At 39.7% G+C, this 18,086-nt stretch overlaps 1 protein-coding gene across 2 annotated transcripts in view; it reads left to right on the top strand.

Moving 5' to 3' along the window:
* Window positions 1-18,086, top strand: part of LOC127845243 (splicing factor 3B subunit 3-like) — a 179,385-nt gene that overhangs the window by 27,436 nt on the left and 133,863 nt on the right. For both annotated transcript variants that reach the window (XM_052376052.1, XM_052376051.1), the window contains exons 13-16: window positions 2,932-3,083; window positions 9,779-9,934; window positions 14,330-14,485; window positions 15,107-15,250. In XM_052376052.1, the coding sequence (XP_052232012.1) occupies window positions 2,932-3,083; window positions 9,779-9,934; window positions 14,330-14,485; window positions 15,107-15,250 (608 nt within the window). The remainder of the gene's footprint in view (window positions 1-2,931; window positions 3,084-9,778; window positions 9,935-14,329; window positions 14,486-15,106; window positions 15,251-18,086) is intronic.

The following is an 18,086-nucleotide window of genomic DNA, read 5'->3' as shown; positions in this document are numbered from 1 at the left end:
AAGTTTGGCAAGGTGTTCACAGGGCTCATATTTCAGCTTCCCTACAGAAGTCTTTTCAAGGTGTCTTCCATGCATGCTCTTCAAAATGAGCATGACAAGTAAGGAAGATATTTTGGAGAGATGCTCCGGAGTCTCATAATATAATAAACCTGTCAGTTACTGCAGACACTCAGTGTTTCAAACTTTTACTTTGCTTTAAATCAACATTTTATAGCCTTGATGTTTGACTAGTAAATAATTTTGATCCTAACTTGTCCCCATTGGGAAAAAAATCTGATAACAAGTGCTTGTAAAGAAAATTATGAATAATTCTGAAGATACCAAGATTCATGAAGATGCTGAAGAATTCCAGACTAATTCAGCCAGGCTGGTGGTTTGAGTAGAGCCAAACACCAGACCTGCTTTCTATTTCAGATGGGGACCTGGAGGTCTGATATTACAGAGCTGATCAGGTGGGTACTTAATCTAGTGATATAAGGAGAAAATACCGCCCGGGGAGCATTGTGGAAGAGAACTTAGTCTGGAGTGGGATAGGAAAGAAAGTCAAAATACTCCATGAAAAAATAACTATGATTTTAATGCTAATTATCTTCCTGGTTTGAGAGTATGTAGGTCCGTTTTTTATGAATGTGTGATAAAGTTTGATGAAAGGACTTGAATACCTTTTAACGAATGCAAATGAAGTACTGGACAGGGAATATAAATGTCACTGTGTTGGTAGAGTCAGTCTGCATATGAGTCGCGTTCTGAGAAAACTGGGCTTAATGCTTGTGTGAAAATTGTCGTCCCAGATTAGCCTGTGCAGTGCGCACAGGCTAATCAGGGACGACACTTTCCGCTTTTATGGAATTTTTAGTTTCAATGAAATCCCTCCTTACCGAAAATTAAGTTTAGGCGGAAAGTGTCATCCCTGATCCGGATGACACTTTACGCACATGCATTAAGCCCAGTTTTCTCAGAACAAGGCTCATATAATGTTTGTTTAGTGTTGTTTAGTGACTACTTTTGGGTGTGCAGTTGCAAATTCATGAGGTCCTTCTGCTCCTGAGGCTACATTATGTGTGGACCTGGAGTGGGCCATACCACTCCTCCCTACTAGAGTCATAAGTTTGGGACAAATTTTGAATTTTAGCTGCAATTTCCACCTCTTTCTATTTGTCACTGAATTATTATCAATTTTGGTGTGGTCTTGTTGTGTGAGGGAACTAGAGGGAAACCCACCTCTCTGGTATGGTGACCACCAACCAAACTCACATGCTTCTGGGAACGGGATTGAACCTGGGTTGCCTAAGTGAAAGGGTGTGAACCAACCACTGAGCTAACTTCACAGCAACTTCTTCCAAATTGGTCATATAATTACATATAAACTTCAGAAATGGGATCACCATGTAGGGAAGATGTGTAAGACACTTTTCATCCCCAGCTGTCCACATATTTCTTTATTTTCCCTTGAACATAACTGTCACTTCGCGGCAGGAATGTGAAGTTGGTTACAAAGCTTTAGATCAATGTTGTCAGATGATAGAGAGGATATTTGTAGGATTCGATGGATTATCAATTTAAATTCATGAGTGATCATAGAAAATAATATTTTCACGAGTATGCTTACAAATGTTTACCGGTATTTTTGTATTTTGGCCATTCCACACAATCTTAATTCCCTGTTGGGTGCCCCAAAATGTCATTACATGTATGTTCAAGGGAAGCTAATCTGTATGTTATAATCATTCTATGTAGGGTAGTCCCCTTGGTAAAATTGGAGGTCACAATGGGGAAACCAAACATATCCAAAAATAGTTCCATTAAAAAAAGAATATTATCGATAATTTTCACTGTTTGAAACAGAGAATTATCAGTTTTAAATCACTGATATTTCTCTATAAACCTCCGGAAAGCATAAAATAAGTGACAATTATTATCCCCCGCCATAGGCGAAGGGATATTGTTTGGCGTTGTCCATCCGTTGGTCCAGAGCCATATCTTGGAAGTGCTTTGGCGGATTACCTTGAAATTTGGTATGAGTATGTATATGGATAAGAGGATGATGCACGCCAAATGGCAGTGTACAGCATCATTTTATAACAGAGTTATGGCCCTTTGTATCTTAAAAAAATGCTTTTTTATGTGTGTCCAGAGCCATATCTTGGAAGTACTTTTGCGGATTTCATTGAAACTTGGTATGAGTATATATTATGGATAAGAGGATGATGCACGCCAAATGGCATTGTACACCATCTGTTAATAACGGAGCTATGGCCCTTTGTATCTTGAAAAAATGTTTTTTTGAGTGTCAAATATAATACTTTTGTGTCCAGAAGCATATTGGCAGGGGATATCAATTCAATGAATTTGCTTGTTTCTCTGATATTCTAGCCACCTTATATTGTTTTCCTAATGTTATATAGTACAGTTTGATAAGATTTTTACCAACTTAGTTAAAATGTATGTTTGCCTAATAACGAGGTAAACTAAAAAATTGTGTAGTAGTTTATCCCTTAATTGTCTGAAGTCCTCTAACTGATCCCGCTCTTTCATCCCAACAATTTGTGTATGTAATACCAGACTTTTTGTCTGATCTTTATAAAAACTAAAACTTAAATATATCTCGGTAATAAATTATAAGTGGAGGGTGCAAACTATTTGCTCAGAATATGTCTTCATTTCAGACTTATGACAATAGCCAAGAAATTCGGCCCAATTCCCAATAAAGCGCATCTTTCTCAAATTACTGCCTCCATTTGAAAATGACCAAAAAAGAATAAATAATTAAAATAAACGTTTTTACTCTCTATATAAAAGTATTTATTAGCAAACATAAAAAACAGCAGCGATTTCCCAATTTTATTCAAAAAGACGCAATCTAAAGGGCTCTGGCCACATTTCCAAAATGTTGATTAAGCAACGCTGAAGTTTTCCAGTGTCTACTTGCAGACGAGTATGATGCCTACATCATAGTGTCCTTCGTGAACGCCACCCTCGTGTTGTCTATCGGGGAGACAGTAGAGGAGGTCACAGACTCTGGTTTCCTGGGAACTACCCCCACCCTGTCCTGTTCACAACTTGGAGATGACGCTCTTGTACAGGTACCTGGATTAGAGCTTTGTTTTAATGTCATAAATATGTTACCTGTTATCTCTAGCTTACCCCTTTCCAAGGGAGTTTATTCATCTGGAAAATATTCAAGCGCTGGGAATTGTCCACCTCTATAAAGAATCCAAATCAGGTTAAACATAGTACAATGCAACCTAACAGGAAATCAAGAACCATAACTCATCTTTCCTTTCCGGATAAAACCATGTGCACGCCTATTTTAGGCTCAGGACTTATGTGATCTTTTCACTTTGTTTTTGTCGGAGTTTAAAAGGATAAAGTTTATTTATCTTTTATTTGTATCATTCGGTTTATATTTCTATACTTTTTGTTGCAGTTATTGTCATATTTCTGCTTTTGCTGGGTTTCTTTGTTTGTAGCGTCGCTCATGTACAGGACGTCATGAGCACGTGAACCACGAGGAATTCGTGCCTATTCCCCAATAAGTAATTGAGGTCGATTGGGCAGCGTTCTTTGTAGGTTCTTTCTGTTTCTTTTATTTCAGAATGAACTTACAGGATAGAGGTTCTTGTGGTCATATCAAGGCAAGGTGGGATTCCCACGATACTTGCCTTGCATGTACCGGTTGCACATTTAATAACAAATGTGCGGTTTGCGATTTGTGGGCTTACGACGTATGGACGAAAGCAGGTCGCCGGAGGACGTCGATCAGCCGCAAACGCAACGAACCTCCATCCGACGTTGATTACCCGGTGACTCCACTGGTCAAGGATGACCAGCGGTTTTGTCAGTCACTGGGTACCGGGCAAGATGGTGTTGTTGTCAGTCGATCGTCATCAGATCTTCTGACTCACACCATGCATACCGGCGACATTGATCATGGAACGACTGGATCAATGTCAGACCACATGGCAGCCGCCATTCTACGGTCTTTGTCCGGTGACGTAACCGGTCATGATACGACCGGCCGGTCCGGTCATGTCACCGGTCCGGTCTTGTCACCGGTTCGGTCATTGATCACCGGTCAACAGTCATCAGTTAGGCCTGCCACCGATAACACCAATCGCTGGTCAAGAAGAACTCGGTCTTCATCATCGGCTTATTCTTCTACATCTGATTCGTCGGCGGCGCTCATAAGCGATCACGTCGTCGCTCACGGAGACAGTATTCCAAAAAATCTCGATCTCATCGCAGCCGATCCACATCTCGACAGCGAAGCCAATCCAGATCTCGACATTGCAGGAAACGAGGACGTCGGCAACGTTCACGTAGTCAGCATCGGACCTACCATTCGTATAGTCGTTCACCATCCTATTCCGTTATGGAATCGCATGTTTCCATGCCAAATGTGTCGGTTCCAAAGTTGACTGCCACATGTATTGCATCTTCAGGAGCTCATCTCACCACTACGGCGTCAGTGTCAACACCACGGGTATCATCTACCGTATCTAGTCGTGTGCCCCCTACAGCTACCCTGTCGAATCCTGATACACTATGGATACAGAATTCGGCGGGACATTTTGTACCGGTCAATGCTGATAATGTACCATCTTCCGGTGTACATCATCAGTTTACTGACGTCGGGGATGATCATTCGCTGTTACCAGACAATTACAATCCGGAACAAGATATTCTCACTTCTGTTCCTGCTGATTCTATACACACCGCTGGTGTTGTAGAGAATGAGGCTGATTCAGATGCAGAATCTAATGTTGAGACGGATCAATATTTAGCTCCGATTGGTCAGATCTATGAACTGATGTTTCGTACTCTTGGTGAAGATTACTGTCCAAGACCTGCTGAACTATCTTCAAATGCGACGATTTCTGTGACAGAACAACTTTTTCGTACATTTGATCCCAACAGGGTTATTAAGTCGACGGCTCGTCCTGACCCGCGACTTCCCATTGGTTCTACTGTTCTATCTGTTCTTCAATCATTGGAATCAGCTAATAAGACTATTCCAAAACGAGGAGAAACATGGAAAATTCCTAAGGAACTAGCTGATCCAAAACACCAGGAAGGTAGTAAAAGTTACAAACCTCCTGTACCACATGCAACATCTGGGTTGGATTTTTCAAAACTTCCGGTTCCAGATCCGGACATTAGCAAGCTATCTCTTGTAATGCCAAGTGGTTCCAATTCAGTTTCTGTTCCGTTTTCAATGTTGGAAACTTGGGAAATGAGGGAACCTAGATCATTAGGTTTGACTAACCAAATTAACTTTATGCTAGCGACAATTTTACAAATGGTGTGTGATTGGTCGGAATCTGTTCCGGAGGAACTCCGTGATTTGTTAATTCATCTCTCACGGACCACATTGGCCTTATCTCACACTTCTGCTTCTTCAATGTCCGAGATGCTAAGGATTCGTAGAGATCTTATCCTTACTTCTTTACCTAAAGATTTTCTGTTGGAACCTGGTATGAACTCGCTCAGAACAGCTCCTCTCACATCAGGGTTCCTTTTTGGTGGAAGGATACAAGAAGCAATCACAGCTGACAAGGATGACCAACTTCATGCTTCTTTAGCTAGAAACAACTCTGGACAACGCCAAGGGGTCTTAAAGCATCCTGCTTCTAGGCGACCAGCAGTTCCAGCATTCAAGACGGCTAAGAGAAATAACCTTTTCTCTAAAAAGCCTTCTTTTAATCCACGGTCAGGTCCTAATAGGCAGTCTTCCTATAACAGACCTTCTTTGTCACACAAGTCTTCTAATAAAGATTCTGGGAAAAAGGGCAAACCCAAGCCGGGACAGAGGAATTTCAAACCTTCTACTGGCAGGGGCGCACCTCCTGCTTATCAGCCCTAGGGCCCTTCCCTTTCTACCGCCACAACCTCCGATGCCGGAAATACCAGTCGGGGCCAGACTTTTCCACTTCTCAAATCGATGGCTTCAAATTACTTCAGACGCATGGGTTCATTCTCTTGTGACAAAAGGCCTGACTTTTCAATTCGAAAAAAGGCCTCCACTTTCTCGCGTCCCTATAGAGCTGGTATCTTGGCATCCACATATTCCAGAGTCCATTCTCGGGCTCTTGGAAAAACAGGCGGTAGAAAGGGTTCAAGATCCTTATTCTCCAGGATTTTACAGTCTTCTTTTTCTTGTTCAAAAGAAAAATGGTTCCTGGAGACCAGTAATAGATTTAAAAGTGTTCAACATGTATCTCCTCAAACCAACTTTCAAAATGGAGACTCCTTCTTTCATACGGGAATCCATCAAACCCCTGCACTTGGGGGTGTCTTTGGATCTGGAAGATGCTTACTTCCATGTTCCTATACATCCCAACTACCGGAAGTACTTGCGATTCGCCTTTCAAGGCCAAGTCTACCAGTTCCGGTCTATGCCTTTCGGGTTGGCGACAGCCCCACGAGTTTTTACCAAACTAATGTCGGCAGTCGGATCACACCTCAGAGTTCACGGGATTATTCTTCTTCAGTATTTCGACGACTGGCTCTTACACCAGCTCGATCTTCAATTGCTTTTGTACAACCTAGAATTCTCTTGGAAGGAACTCCTCTCGTTAGGGCTCCTCCTCAATGCAGACAAATCAGACCTCATTCCTTCACAGGACTTTACGTTTGTGGGAATGAATTTCTTGACCCACATCAATCGGGTCAGAGTGTCTATTCAACGTATATCAGACCTTCTGATGAAGGTCAACTGGGTTTTGTCCCAATCTCATATAACAGCTCAAGAATTCCTCTCAACGGTATCCTGAGCTCAGTAGCAGACTTTGTGCAGTTGGGACGTCTCTTCCTACGTCCTCTTCAGCACTATCTCTCAGCTTGTTGGAAATGGTCTCCAGGCAATCTATTAACACAGATTCCAATCCTTCCCTCCTTAAGGTCTCATCTTCAGTGGTGGCTAGACGAGGAGACTCTGTTGGCAGGAGTACCCCTTCTTCCTCCACAACCGTCATTATATCTAATAACGGATGCGAGCAAGGAAGGGTGGGGTGCTCACCTGGAACCTCTCAGTCTGATAATTTCAGGGTTGTGGTCTCATCAGGAATCTCACCTACATATAAACAATCTAGAAATGCGAGCAGTATTTCTAGCTGTATCTCATTTCCAATCACATCTTCGAGACTCTTGTGTGATGGTGTCAACAGACAACACATCTGTGGTGGCTTATATCCAGGCACAGGGGGGAACACATTCTCAATCCCTGTATCTGGAAACCAGAAAATTACTTGTTCTTTGCAAAACACTCAACATTCATCTTCTGGCAAAATATATACCAGGTCACCTCAACGCCCTGGCGGATGGTTTGTCTCGCAAACACCAGTTACTTCCATCGGAGTGGACACTTCATCAAGAAGTGACCAACCAGATCTTTTTCAAGTTCGGTTATCCCCTGGTCGATCTATTTGCGACCAGACACAATCACAGACTTCCTCTGTATGTGAGTCCAGTTTACGATCCAGCAGCGTGGGCAATCGACGCGCTTTCGTTCGCGTGGGACCAACTGGACGCTTACGCCTATCCCCCACCCATTCTAATTCCCCAAATATTGGGGAAAATCAGGGTGAGCTCTTGCAGGATACTCCTGATTGCCCCTTGGTGGCCCAGAAGATCTTGGTTCAACGATCTTCTCAGTCTCCTGTACGATTATCCCAGGAATCTTCCTCACAGGTCAGATCTTCTGTCTCAAAGCGGCAGACTACATGCGGACCCAAAAATGTTCCACTTACATGTCTGGCCGTTATCAGGCAATCTTTGCAGAAGAAATGTTTTTCTGTCAGGGCTTCAACCCTCGTTGCTTCGGCAAGGAGAAAATCCACCAGAGAAGTCTATGATGCTCGTTGGAAACTCTTCTCTAATTGGTGTTTTCGAGGGAAAATTAATCCCCTCAATCCCTCTGCTAGACGAATAGCGGATTTTCTCATTTATCTTTTTGATGATAAGAAACTTTCTCTTAGTTCCATCAAAGGATACAGATCTATGATTTCGCATACATTGGCTTTCACTAAGTCTTCACAAGTCTGTGCTGATCCAGCTATTTCAGAACTTGTTCGAGCTATGGAACTTAGTCGTCCTGTATCTCGTACACTTGCTCCTAAATGGGATTTAGCTTGTGTGCTAGGTTCGCTTATTAAGGCTCCCTATGAACCTCTTGATCAGGCTTCATTACAATTCCTAACATGGAAGACCGTTTTCCTTCTTACTATGGCTTCAGCCAAACGGAGAAGTGAAATCATGCTCTCTCTATCGAGGATAGTCATCTTCGTTTTGACTCTTCTGATGGATCCGTTACATTGTTATGTCAGTCAGGATTCCTTGCTAAAAATCAACTCCCCTCTATGGCTTCCAAACCTTTCAAAGTTCCAAGTCTATCTAGAACTTGTGGACATGAAGATGATGATAGACTCCTTTTCCCGGTCAGGGCTTTGAAGTTCTACCTTAAAAAGGTAAAGTCTATTCGAGGTTCTTGCAAGAGACTTTTCATTCCATTAAAAGGGGGGGGGCGATGTGTTTGCGGCTTCTATTTCTCGTTGGATGGCCTCGACTATAAGGAAAGCTTATTCTTCTCTTTCATCGAGGGATTTATCCCTGTTTAAGATAAGACTGCATGAATTAAGAGCTCTTTCGGCTTCATTGGCTTATATTAATCAGACCCCACTATCTGAAGTGCTTCAAGCTGCTTTCTGGAGGAATCCGACCACCTTCTCCTCTTTTTATCTTCGTTCTCTTGAGTGCCAACAAGACAATTTGTATAAGTTGGGTCCTCTTGTAGTGGCTCAAACTGTAGTTTCTTCTATGGCGTAAGTACACTGGGGCCATCCGAGAATTAAGTACTATACTGTACTAACAAAGATTATAAGAGGACGTGATTCTACTATCTCTGGCTGTAAACCCTCTATATGGGTTCTGCTGTGATGGGAAAAAATATGCGAACCTTCCCGCCGCAGCTGCAAAATCAGCTAGAGATAACAGGTAACGTATTTATGATATTAAAACAAATTTTCTTAAAATAAAATTCATTATAATTATTAAATACTTACCTGTTATCGGTAAGTCCCACCTCCCACCCCGCTCATCGCCTTTTTATGTTTGTGTAAAGGAAAGATTAGTTATGGTTCTTGATTTCCTGTTAGGTTGCATTGTACTATGTTTAACCTGATTTGGATTCTTTATAAAGGTGGATGATTCCCAGCGCTTGAATATTTTCCGGATTAATAAACTCCCTTGGAAAGGGGTAAGCTAGAGATAACAGGTAAGTATTTAATAATTAAAATGAATTTTATTTTAAGAAAATTTGTTTTTGGCTAATCGTATAGCAATTGTTTGTTCATATCCCACATTGCAAAAAACAAACAAAAAAAATCCAAAAGAAGTCCCCATATTTGCAATAATATCATGCTGTTTTTTCAGTTGTCTGGAAACAGAGATGTTCACCCTTTACCACTTAAATACGTATTTTGACGCACTTGTAGTCCCTTATAAAGTTTAATTTAATTAAAGACCTTTCTTACTGTATTAAAGTTTTAAAGGCTTCATTTCATACCCTAGATACTGATGAGCAGCAAACAGCACAAAACTTGAACAGTCTGCGCGTTACTCGCAGGCTGTTCTGCTTTTATGCTGTTTGCTCATTGCCATTTTCACTTTGTTTCTGAGTGGGAAAGGGTTAAATGAAGAGTTTGAAGTTGTAATATTCAATTAAGCCGGCATATGTTTTTCACAAACAACAAACGTTATTTAATAATTTTTTGTGTTTCAGATCTACCCCGACGGTATTCGTCACATCCGTTCTGACAAGAGAGTCAATGAGTGGAAGACCCCGGGCAAGAAGAACATTGTCAAGTGTGCTGTGAATCAGCGCCAGGTTGTCATAGCGCTGACGGGAGGCGAGCTCGTCTACTTTGAGATGGACCCGGTAAGCTGAAATATTCATCAACACTTTTCCACTCAGATAAGCATATTGATCTGTTTGTAGTGGTCCCTTAGAAAATCAAAGTCAATTTAAGACATTGCTTAATAGATTTACGGTTTAAATACTTCTTTTCCAGCCCTAAGATACTGATTAGCATCAAACAGCATTAAACCTGAATAGGCCACGAGTCACTTCACATGGTGTTCTTGTTTTATGCTGGTTGCAAACGGCCATTTTCACTTTGCCTCTTTTAAGGATTACTTGTTTTTAAGCTCTGCTGTTTTCGGAGAAAACCCGAGGTATTGTCATAGCCAGCTCGTCGTGTCCGTCGTCCGCGCAGGGTTCGACATTAACTTTTTTTACAGCAAGACCGTCGGACCAGCTCCTCTTAAAATGTACTAGCCCGAACCTGATGTCTACTAGACCATAAATGACATAGCAAATGAACAAAATTGTGTCATGTAACTGTTTAATCAGGATTTATCAGTAAATAATCAGTGAACACCAGATTTTTTTATGCATAGAGTAAAACAATAAAATAACCCTTTTTTGTTTTTCTTCGTCAAATTCAAGCCATGGGAACTGACTCGATTTTCCATCAAGGATAAAATCGACGTTTTCGTGTTTCTTCATTTTTACGTATCGTGTCAGTTAAGCGTCGGATTCTTTTTTATTAACTGATGTGTCGGACAAAAATCCAAACTTGAACAAAGCCATTCTTTAAATTACATTATCTTGTCTGTTACGCAAAAATGTTTACATTGACTATACCGATTTTCGATAGAAGTCGTAAAATCATGCTCTACAGTTTTACGACACTGCAGAAAATCATTAATACTCATGACAACTTGACCAATTGAGGTCATATTTCACTAATTCCATTTCCCATAGGGTCCCATTATAAAATTGCCAACTTTCAAAGCATTTTTCTTGTATCTCCTATATATCAAATTTTGCAAGACCGGTATCATTTTAAAGATAAATCTGTCCTCTTTCAATAAATGCAGTCAAAAATATATGGTCTTGCAACTTCTAAGAAAGTAAAATACGTCCAAAGGCAAGAACCCTCGGAAAACAGAGTTTCGAAAGTGAAATTTCGACAAAAGCCCTGTACTTCAATAAACGCACCCCAAACAGTCATCTTTCAACGTAATCCCCAATGAAATGCGCCAAAATGTTGCAGACACACATAGGATGCAGGAAATAATCACAAAAAGCATGGGTAGGAGTGCTAAATTGCTTTTAAGATCTAAGAGAAAAGGAACTCTTTAGAAATAGGCACTACTTTCGAATGGACCACGGAGGGATACAAAATGATTTTGTGTAATGTAACCTTAAAGGAAACGTAAACTTTTCAGATCATGGACAAGAACGCATCCATAGCATTATTAATATATTTGTACTACAAATACAAAATTTCAGGTCGATCTGACAACTAGAAATACCCCCAAACACGCCTTTGAGTATGACTCGTGATAAGCCCCCTCGCTTGCGTTTTCTGTACTTGGATTCCGGAGGCAAAGCGACCTCAAATCGCATGTTTATCATATAAAACTACAAAATAAACAGTTCATTTACACGTATTTGCATGCCGTGGACATAACTGATGCGTTAAACGTGTGAAAAGCTTTTTAAAACACGATCGGGTGAGCACTGAGGCCCAAAAATCGGGGTTCCGTACTTTTTTGTTTACTTTTTTTACCCGAAAAATCCCATTTTCCTTTAAAAATCGTAGAAAACACATACGCTATTTTACTTTTCACATGTTTTCCCGCTAAATGTAAGCCAATCAATAACATAACACAGCAAACTAGTGATTTTCTATAGACATTGTACTTGAAGACCCGGTATGTGCGTTTTTTAAAGGTCATATTACACGAATTCCATTTCCCATAGGGTCCCGTTATAAAACTGCCAACTTTCAAAGCATTTTTCTTGTATCTCCTATATATCAAATTTTGCAAGACCGGTATCATTTTAAAGATAAATCTGTCCTCTTTTAATAAATGCAGTCAAAAATTTATGGTCTCGCAACTTCTAAGAAAGTAAAATACGCCCAAAGGCAAGCACCCTCGGAAAACAGAGTTTCGAAAGTGAAATTTCGACAAAAGCCCTGTACTTCAATAAACGCACCCCAAACAGTCATCTTTCAACGTAATCCCCAATGAAATGCGCCAAAATGTTGCAGACACACATAGGATGCAGGAAATAATCACAAAAAGCATGGGTAGGAGTGCTAAATTGCTTTTAAGATCTAAGAGAAAAGGAACTCTTTAGAAATAGGCACTACTTTCGAATGGACCACGGAGGGATACAAAATGATTTTGTGTAATGTAACCTTAAAGGAAACGTAAACTTTTCAGATCATGGACAAGAACGCATCCATAGCATTATTAATATATTTGTACTACAAATACAAAATTTCAGGTCGATCTGACAACTAGAAATACCCCCAAACACGCCTTTGAGTATGACTCGTGATAAGCCCCCTCGCTTGCGTTTTCTGTACTTGGATTCCGGAGGCAAAGCGACCTCAAATCGCATGTTTATCATATAAAACTACAAAATAAACAGTTCATTTACACGTATTTGCATGCCGTGGACATAACTGATGCGTTAAACGTGTGAAAAGCTTCTTAAAACACGATCGGGTGAGCACTGAGGCCCAAAAATCGGGGTTCCGTACTTTTTTGTTTACTTTTTTTACCCGAAAAATCCCATTTTCCTTTAAAAATCGTAGAAAACACATACGCTATTTTACTTTTCACATGTTTTCCCGCTAAATGTAAGCCAATCAATAACATAACACAGCAAACTAGTGATTTTCTATAGACATTGTACTTGAAGACCCGGTATGTGCGTTTTTTAAAGGTCATATTACACGAATTCCATTTCCCATAGGGTCCCATTATAAAACTGCCAACTTTCAAAGCATTTTTCTTGTATCTCCTATATATCAAATTTTGCAAGACCGGTATCATTTTAAAGATAAATCTGTCCTCTTTTAATAAATGCAGTCAAAAATTTATGGTCTCGCAACTTCTAAGAAAGTAAAATACGCCCAAAGGCAAGCACCCTCGGAAAACAGAGTTTCGAAAGTGAAATTTCGACAAAAGCCCCGTACTTCAATAAACGCACCCCAAACAGTCATCTTTCAACGTAATCCCCAATGAAATGCGCCAAAATGTTGCAGACACACATAGGATGCAGATGATAATCACAAAAAGCATGGGTGGGAGCGCTAAATTGCTTTTAAGACCGAAGAGAAAAGGAACTCTTTAGAAATGGGCACTACTTTCGAATGGACCACGGAGGGATACAAAATGATTCTGTGTAATGTAACCTTGAAACAAGCAATTTCTGCAGGAAGCTCTCCTTTGCGTCTAAAAATAGCGATGAATCATGTGAATGCTCCGCGTTTATTTAAATAAACTAGTTTTTTTTTTAAATGTAAATATTGGATACAATAGTAATTTTACACATTAAAAGTAAAGGTTTTCACAGCAGTTATTTATAGTCATATGAATAAGTATAGATTTTTTTTAAATTTATGTACGACCAGTCGGACAAGCTAGTCGCAGTTTACTAGTCCAACCACCGATCTTACTAGACAATGTCTGTCGGACGTGCCTTAGTGTCGAACCCTGCCGCGTCGTGCTAAAACCTTAACATTTTGTTAAGGTTTTGAGCATTGGCTCTAAAATCAAAGTGCTTCCACCTACAACTTTGAAACTTCATATGTAGCTGCACCTTGATGAGTTCTACACGCCACACCCATATTTGGGTCACTAGGTCAATGGTCAAGAATTCTGACAAGCTTTCATTTCTTAAAAAATGCACCTGCAGCCGAGTGTGGCACCCGTTATGCGGTGCTCTTGTTCCACTAGCCTTATTAGTTATTCTATGAAAGCAAACTGCTGGCATTTCATTCAGTCCAACTGTATGTTTCTGAATTTTTAATTTTCACTGAACAGTAATGATAGTCATTTGTATGAAAATTATGTTTGTTGATTTTTTACCACTGAAATTTTCATTTTTTATGCCCCAGAAGGTGGGCATATAGTGATCGCACTGCCCGTCACACTTGCGTTTAGGTTTCGAAAAATGCTCATAACTTCTATGTCGCTTCAGATGTTGCCTTCATTTTTTGTATGCATGTGTATATGGACAAGGCCTTTCCATACGCACACAAATTTTGATCCCTTTGACCTTGAACTTAGGGTCCGCATTTATGTTTCAAAATCTGCGTTTAGGTTTCGATAGTGTTTTTCGGGGTCATATGTCTTCCAATGGAGTCAGCTCTATGATATATATTTTAACAAAGGTAGAATTGTCTTTTGTGATATTTTAATAGTTGTAACAAATTATCTTTATCCATCGTGTTGTTACTTTTCCCAGACGGGCCAGTTGAATGAGTACACAGAGAGGAAGGACATGTCATCAGATGTGGTCTGTATGGCGCTGGGGCGTGTACCCGTGGGAGAACAGAGGTGCCGGTTCCTGGCAGTCGGGCTGGCTGATAACACAGTCAGAATTGTCTCCCTGGACCCTAATGTGAGCAGTGTTCAGTTTGCTGTAGTTTAGGAAAGTATCCATTGTATCATGCTTGCAGTTTTATTACATTTTAAAGTCATGACAAATCAAACGGGGCCATGTTATTTAAACAACTTGTACTTTTTCTTTTTCAAAAATTGTAGTGTATGTAATAAATAAAAACTCCTTTCTTTGATTGTCCTTTACTTGCTAAATCATGGAAAGGTAAAACTTCCATAGTACAGGTGCAAATTAAAAGTTGTGTTAATCAGCAAAGCAGCAAATTAAAAGTTGTATCAATCATTTATGCTGCAAATTAAAAATTAAACCATAACTTGTTGAGATGTAAAAAAAAATAATACCATCATTTATAATTTAATGTACAAGATTTGATAGTAGAGGGAATGAACAATCTTTGGTGAATACCAGTTAAAGGTGAAAACTACAAAGCTTAAACATTGTAATTCAAGTATTTAAACCATATTAGCTTCTGGGAAAACTTTACTAAATGAATGTGCTTAAAGTGCCGTCCTAGATTAGCCTGTGAGGACTGCACAGGTTAAACTGGGACAATACTTTTCTCACATGCAATTAAGCCCAGTTTTTCCAGAACTAAGATCCTATGTGTGATTTTCCTCCCAGGACTGCCTGTCTCCACTGAGCATGCAGGCCCTGCCAGCGTCCCCAGAGTCCCTGTGTATCGTGGAGATGGGGGGCACAGAGGCCAAGGAGGAGACTGGAGAGACTGGAACCGTTGGGGGGTTGTTCCTCAATACAGGCCTACAGGTATGGGCAATACTGAACTTGTGGAGACCGGTGCAACATTTCAAACCTGACACTTAGCCTACAAACTTTAAATTGAAAATATGAAACTGTTTTTAGCTCACCTTGTGCTCATGGTGAGCTTTTGTGATCACTTTTTGTCCGTTGTGCGTTGTGCGGCGTCAACATTTGCCTTGTTAACTCTCAAGAGGCCACATTTATTGTCCAATCTTCATGAAATTTGGTCAGAAGATTGGTTTCAATGATATCTTGGATGAGTTCGAAAATGGTTACGTTTGCTTGAAGAACATGGCTGCCAAGGGGCAGGGCATTTTTCCTTAAATGGCTATAGTAAAATCTTGTTAACACTCTAGAGGCCACATTTATTGTCTGGTCTTCATAAAACTTGGTCAGAAGATTCATCCCAATAATATCTTGGACGAGTTCGAAAATGATGCCAGTTGGTTGAAAAACATGGCCGCCAGGGGGCGGGTTATTTGTCCTTATATGGCTATAGTAAAACCTTGTTAACACTCTAGAGGCCACATTTATTTTCCGATCTTCATGAAACTTGCTCAGAAGATTTGTCCCACTGATATCTTGGATGAGTTCAAAAATGGTAACCTTTGCTTGAAAAACATGGCTGCCAAGGAGTGGGGCATTTTTCCTTATATGGCTATATATGGCTATAGTAAAACCTTGTTAACACTCTAGAGGCCACATTTAGTGTCCAATCTTCATGAAATTTGGTCAGAATATTGGTCTTAATGATATCTTGGACGAGTTCGAAAATGGTTATGTTTGCATGAAAAACATGGCCGCCAAGGGGCGGGGCATTTTTCCTTATATGGCTATATAAGGCTATAGTAAAATATTGTTAACACTCTAGAGGCCACATTTATAGTCTGATCTTCATGAAACTCGGTCAGAAGATTCATCCTAATAATATCTTGGACGAGTTCAAAAATGATGCCCGTTGGTTGAAAAACATGGCCACCACGGGGGCGGGGCTATTTTCCTTATAAGGGTTTAGTAAAACCTTGTTAACACTATAGAGGCCACATTTATTTTCCGATCATCATGAAACTTGGTCAGAAGATTTGTCCCAATGATATCTTGGATGAGTTCGAAAATGGTTTTGGTTGCTTTAAAAACATGGCAACAAGGGGCGGGGCATTTTTCCTTATATGGCTATAGTAAAACCTTGTTAACACTCTTGAGGCCACATTTAGTGTCCAATCTTCATGAAATTTGGTCAGAAGATTGGTCTCAATGATATCTTGAGTTCGAAAATAATTATGTTTGCATGAAAAAAAATGGCTTCCAAGGGGCGGGGCATTTTTCCTTATATGGCTAAAGTAAAATCTTGTTAACACTAGAGGCCACATTTACTGTCCTATCTTCATGAAATTTGTCAGAAGATTCATCCGATAATATCTTGGACAAGTTAAAAAATGATGCCGGTTGGTTGAAAAACATGGCTGCCAGGGGGCGGGGCATTTTTCCTTATATGGCTATGGTAAAACTTTGTTAACACTCTAGAGGCCACATTTATTTTCCGATCTTGGTGAAACTTGGTCAGAAGATTTGTCCCAATAATATCTTGTTATCTCAGGTGAGCGACTTTGGGTCTTTCAGACCCTATTGTTTATAGGTTCCTGTTTAGACTCTTGTGCATTTATGGATAATTCTGTATGTGCAATGATAAACCACAGGAATGTCAAAGTGTAGGACTCGTGTAGACTGGTTAATTGTCAGATCTGCCAGTACCTACAAACAAGAGTTCATATTAAAGACGTTTCTATAGCTACCTGTTTGACACTTGTGCATATATGGCTTATTACTATACGTGCAATGATAACATCAGGAATATTAAAGTGTAGGACTCGTGTAGACTGGTTTTTCATACCAGATCTGCCCCGTTACCTACAAACATTAAATAATTAACCTCTTAACAATTTTCTATAGCCACCTGTTTGACACTTGTGCATATATGGCTTATTACTATACGTGCAATGATAACATCAGGAATATTAAAGTGTAGGACTCGTGTAGACTGGTTTTTCATACCAGATCTGCCCCGTTACCTACAAACATTAAATAATAAACATCTTAACAATTTTGTATAGCCACCTGTTTGACACTTGTGCATATATGGCTTATTACTATACGTGCAATGATAACATCAGGAATATTAAAGTGTAGGACTCGTGTAGACTGGTTTTTCATACCAGATCTGCCCCGTTACCTACAAACATTAAATAATAAACATCTTAACAATTTTCTATAGCCACCTGTTTGACACTTGTGCATATATGGCTTATTACTATACGTGCATTGATAACATCAGGAATATTAAAGTGTAGGACTCGTGTAGACTCGTGTAGATCTGCCCCATTGCCTACAAACAAAAGGACCAATATTTTAGTTGTTTCTCATTCACCTGAAGAGTTCAGGATCAGTTTTTGAGGGCAGTTCTTATGTTTCTCTCTGATTTAAAGATTAAATTCTTATAAACAGACCAGCCAACACAGGCCAACGGGTATGGGCAATACTTCCATGCAGACTTAATCATAGTTAGGTGAAATTAACATTTTCAGAGTTGAAAAATATTTGTTACATGGTATTCAAACAAGCAAAATTACACTAATGACTAAAATACTTTTAAAATATGTGTTTGCTTATGGATAATCATTAATTTAAATTGATGATTAAAATGAATACACTGAAAAATAATAAAGATCATGAAGTAAATTCACCGTATCAAAACAGTTTTTATGTTTATGAATATGATTTATAATATACTTCATATTCTCTTATTGAATAAAGTTTCTGTTTTTTATTAACTTGCAAAGTAAAT

Source organism: Dreissena polymorpha, chromosome 9 (assembly GCF_020536995.1).
Source record: "Dreissena polymorpha isolate Duluth1 chromosome 9, UMN_Dpol_1.0, whole genome shotgun sequence".
Taxonomy (NCBI): Eukaryota; Metazoa; Mollusca; class Bivalvia; order Myida; family Dreissenidae; genus Dreissena; species Dreissena polymorpha.
This window is presented reverse-complemented; position numbering and strand designations above follow the sequence as displayed.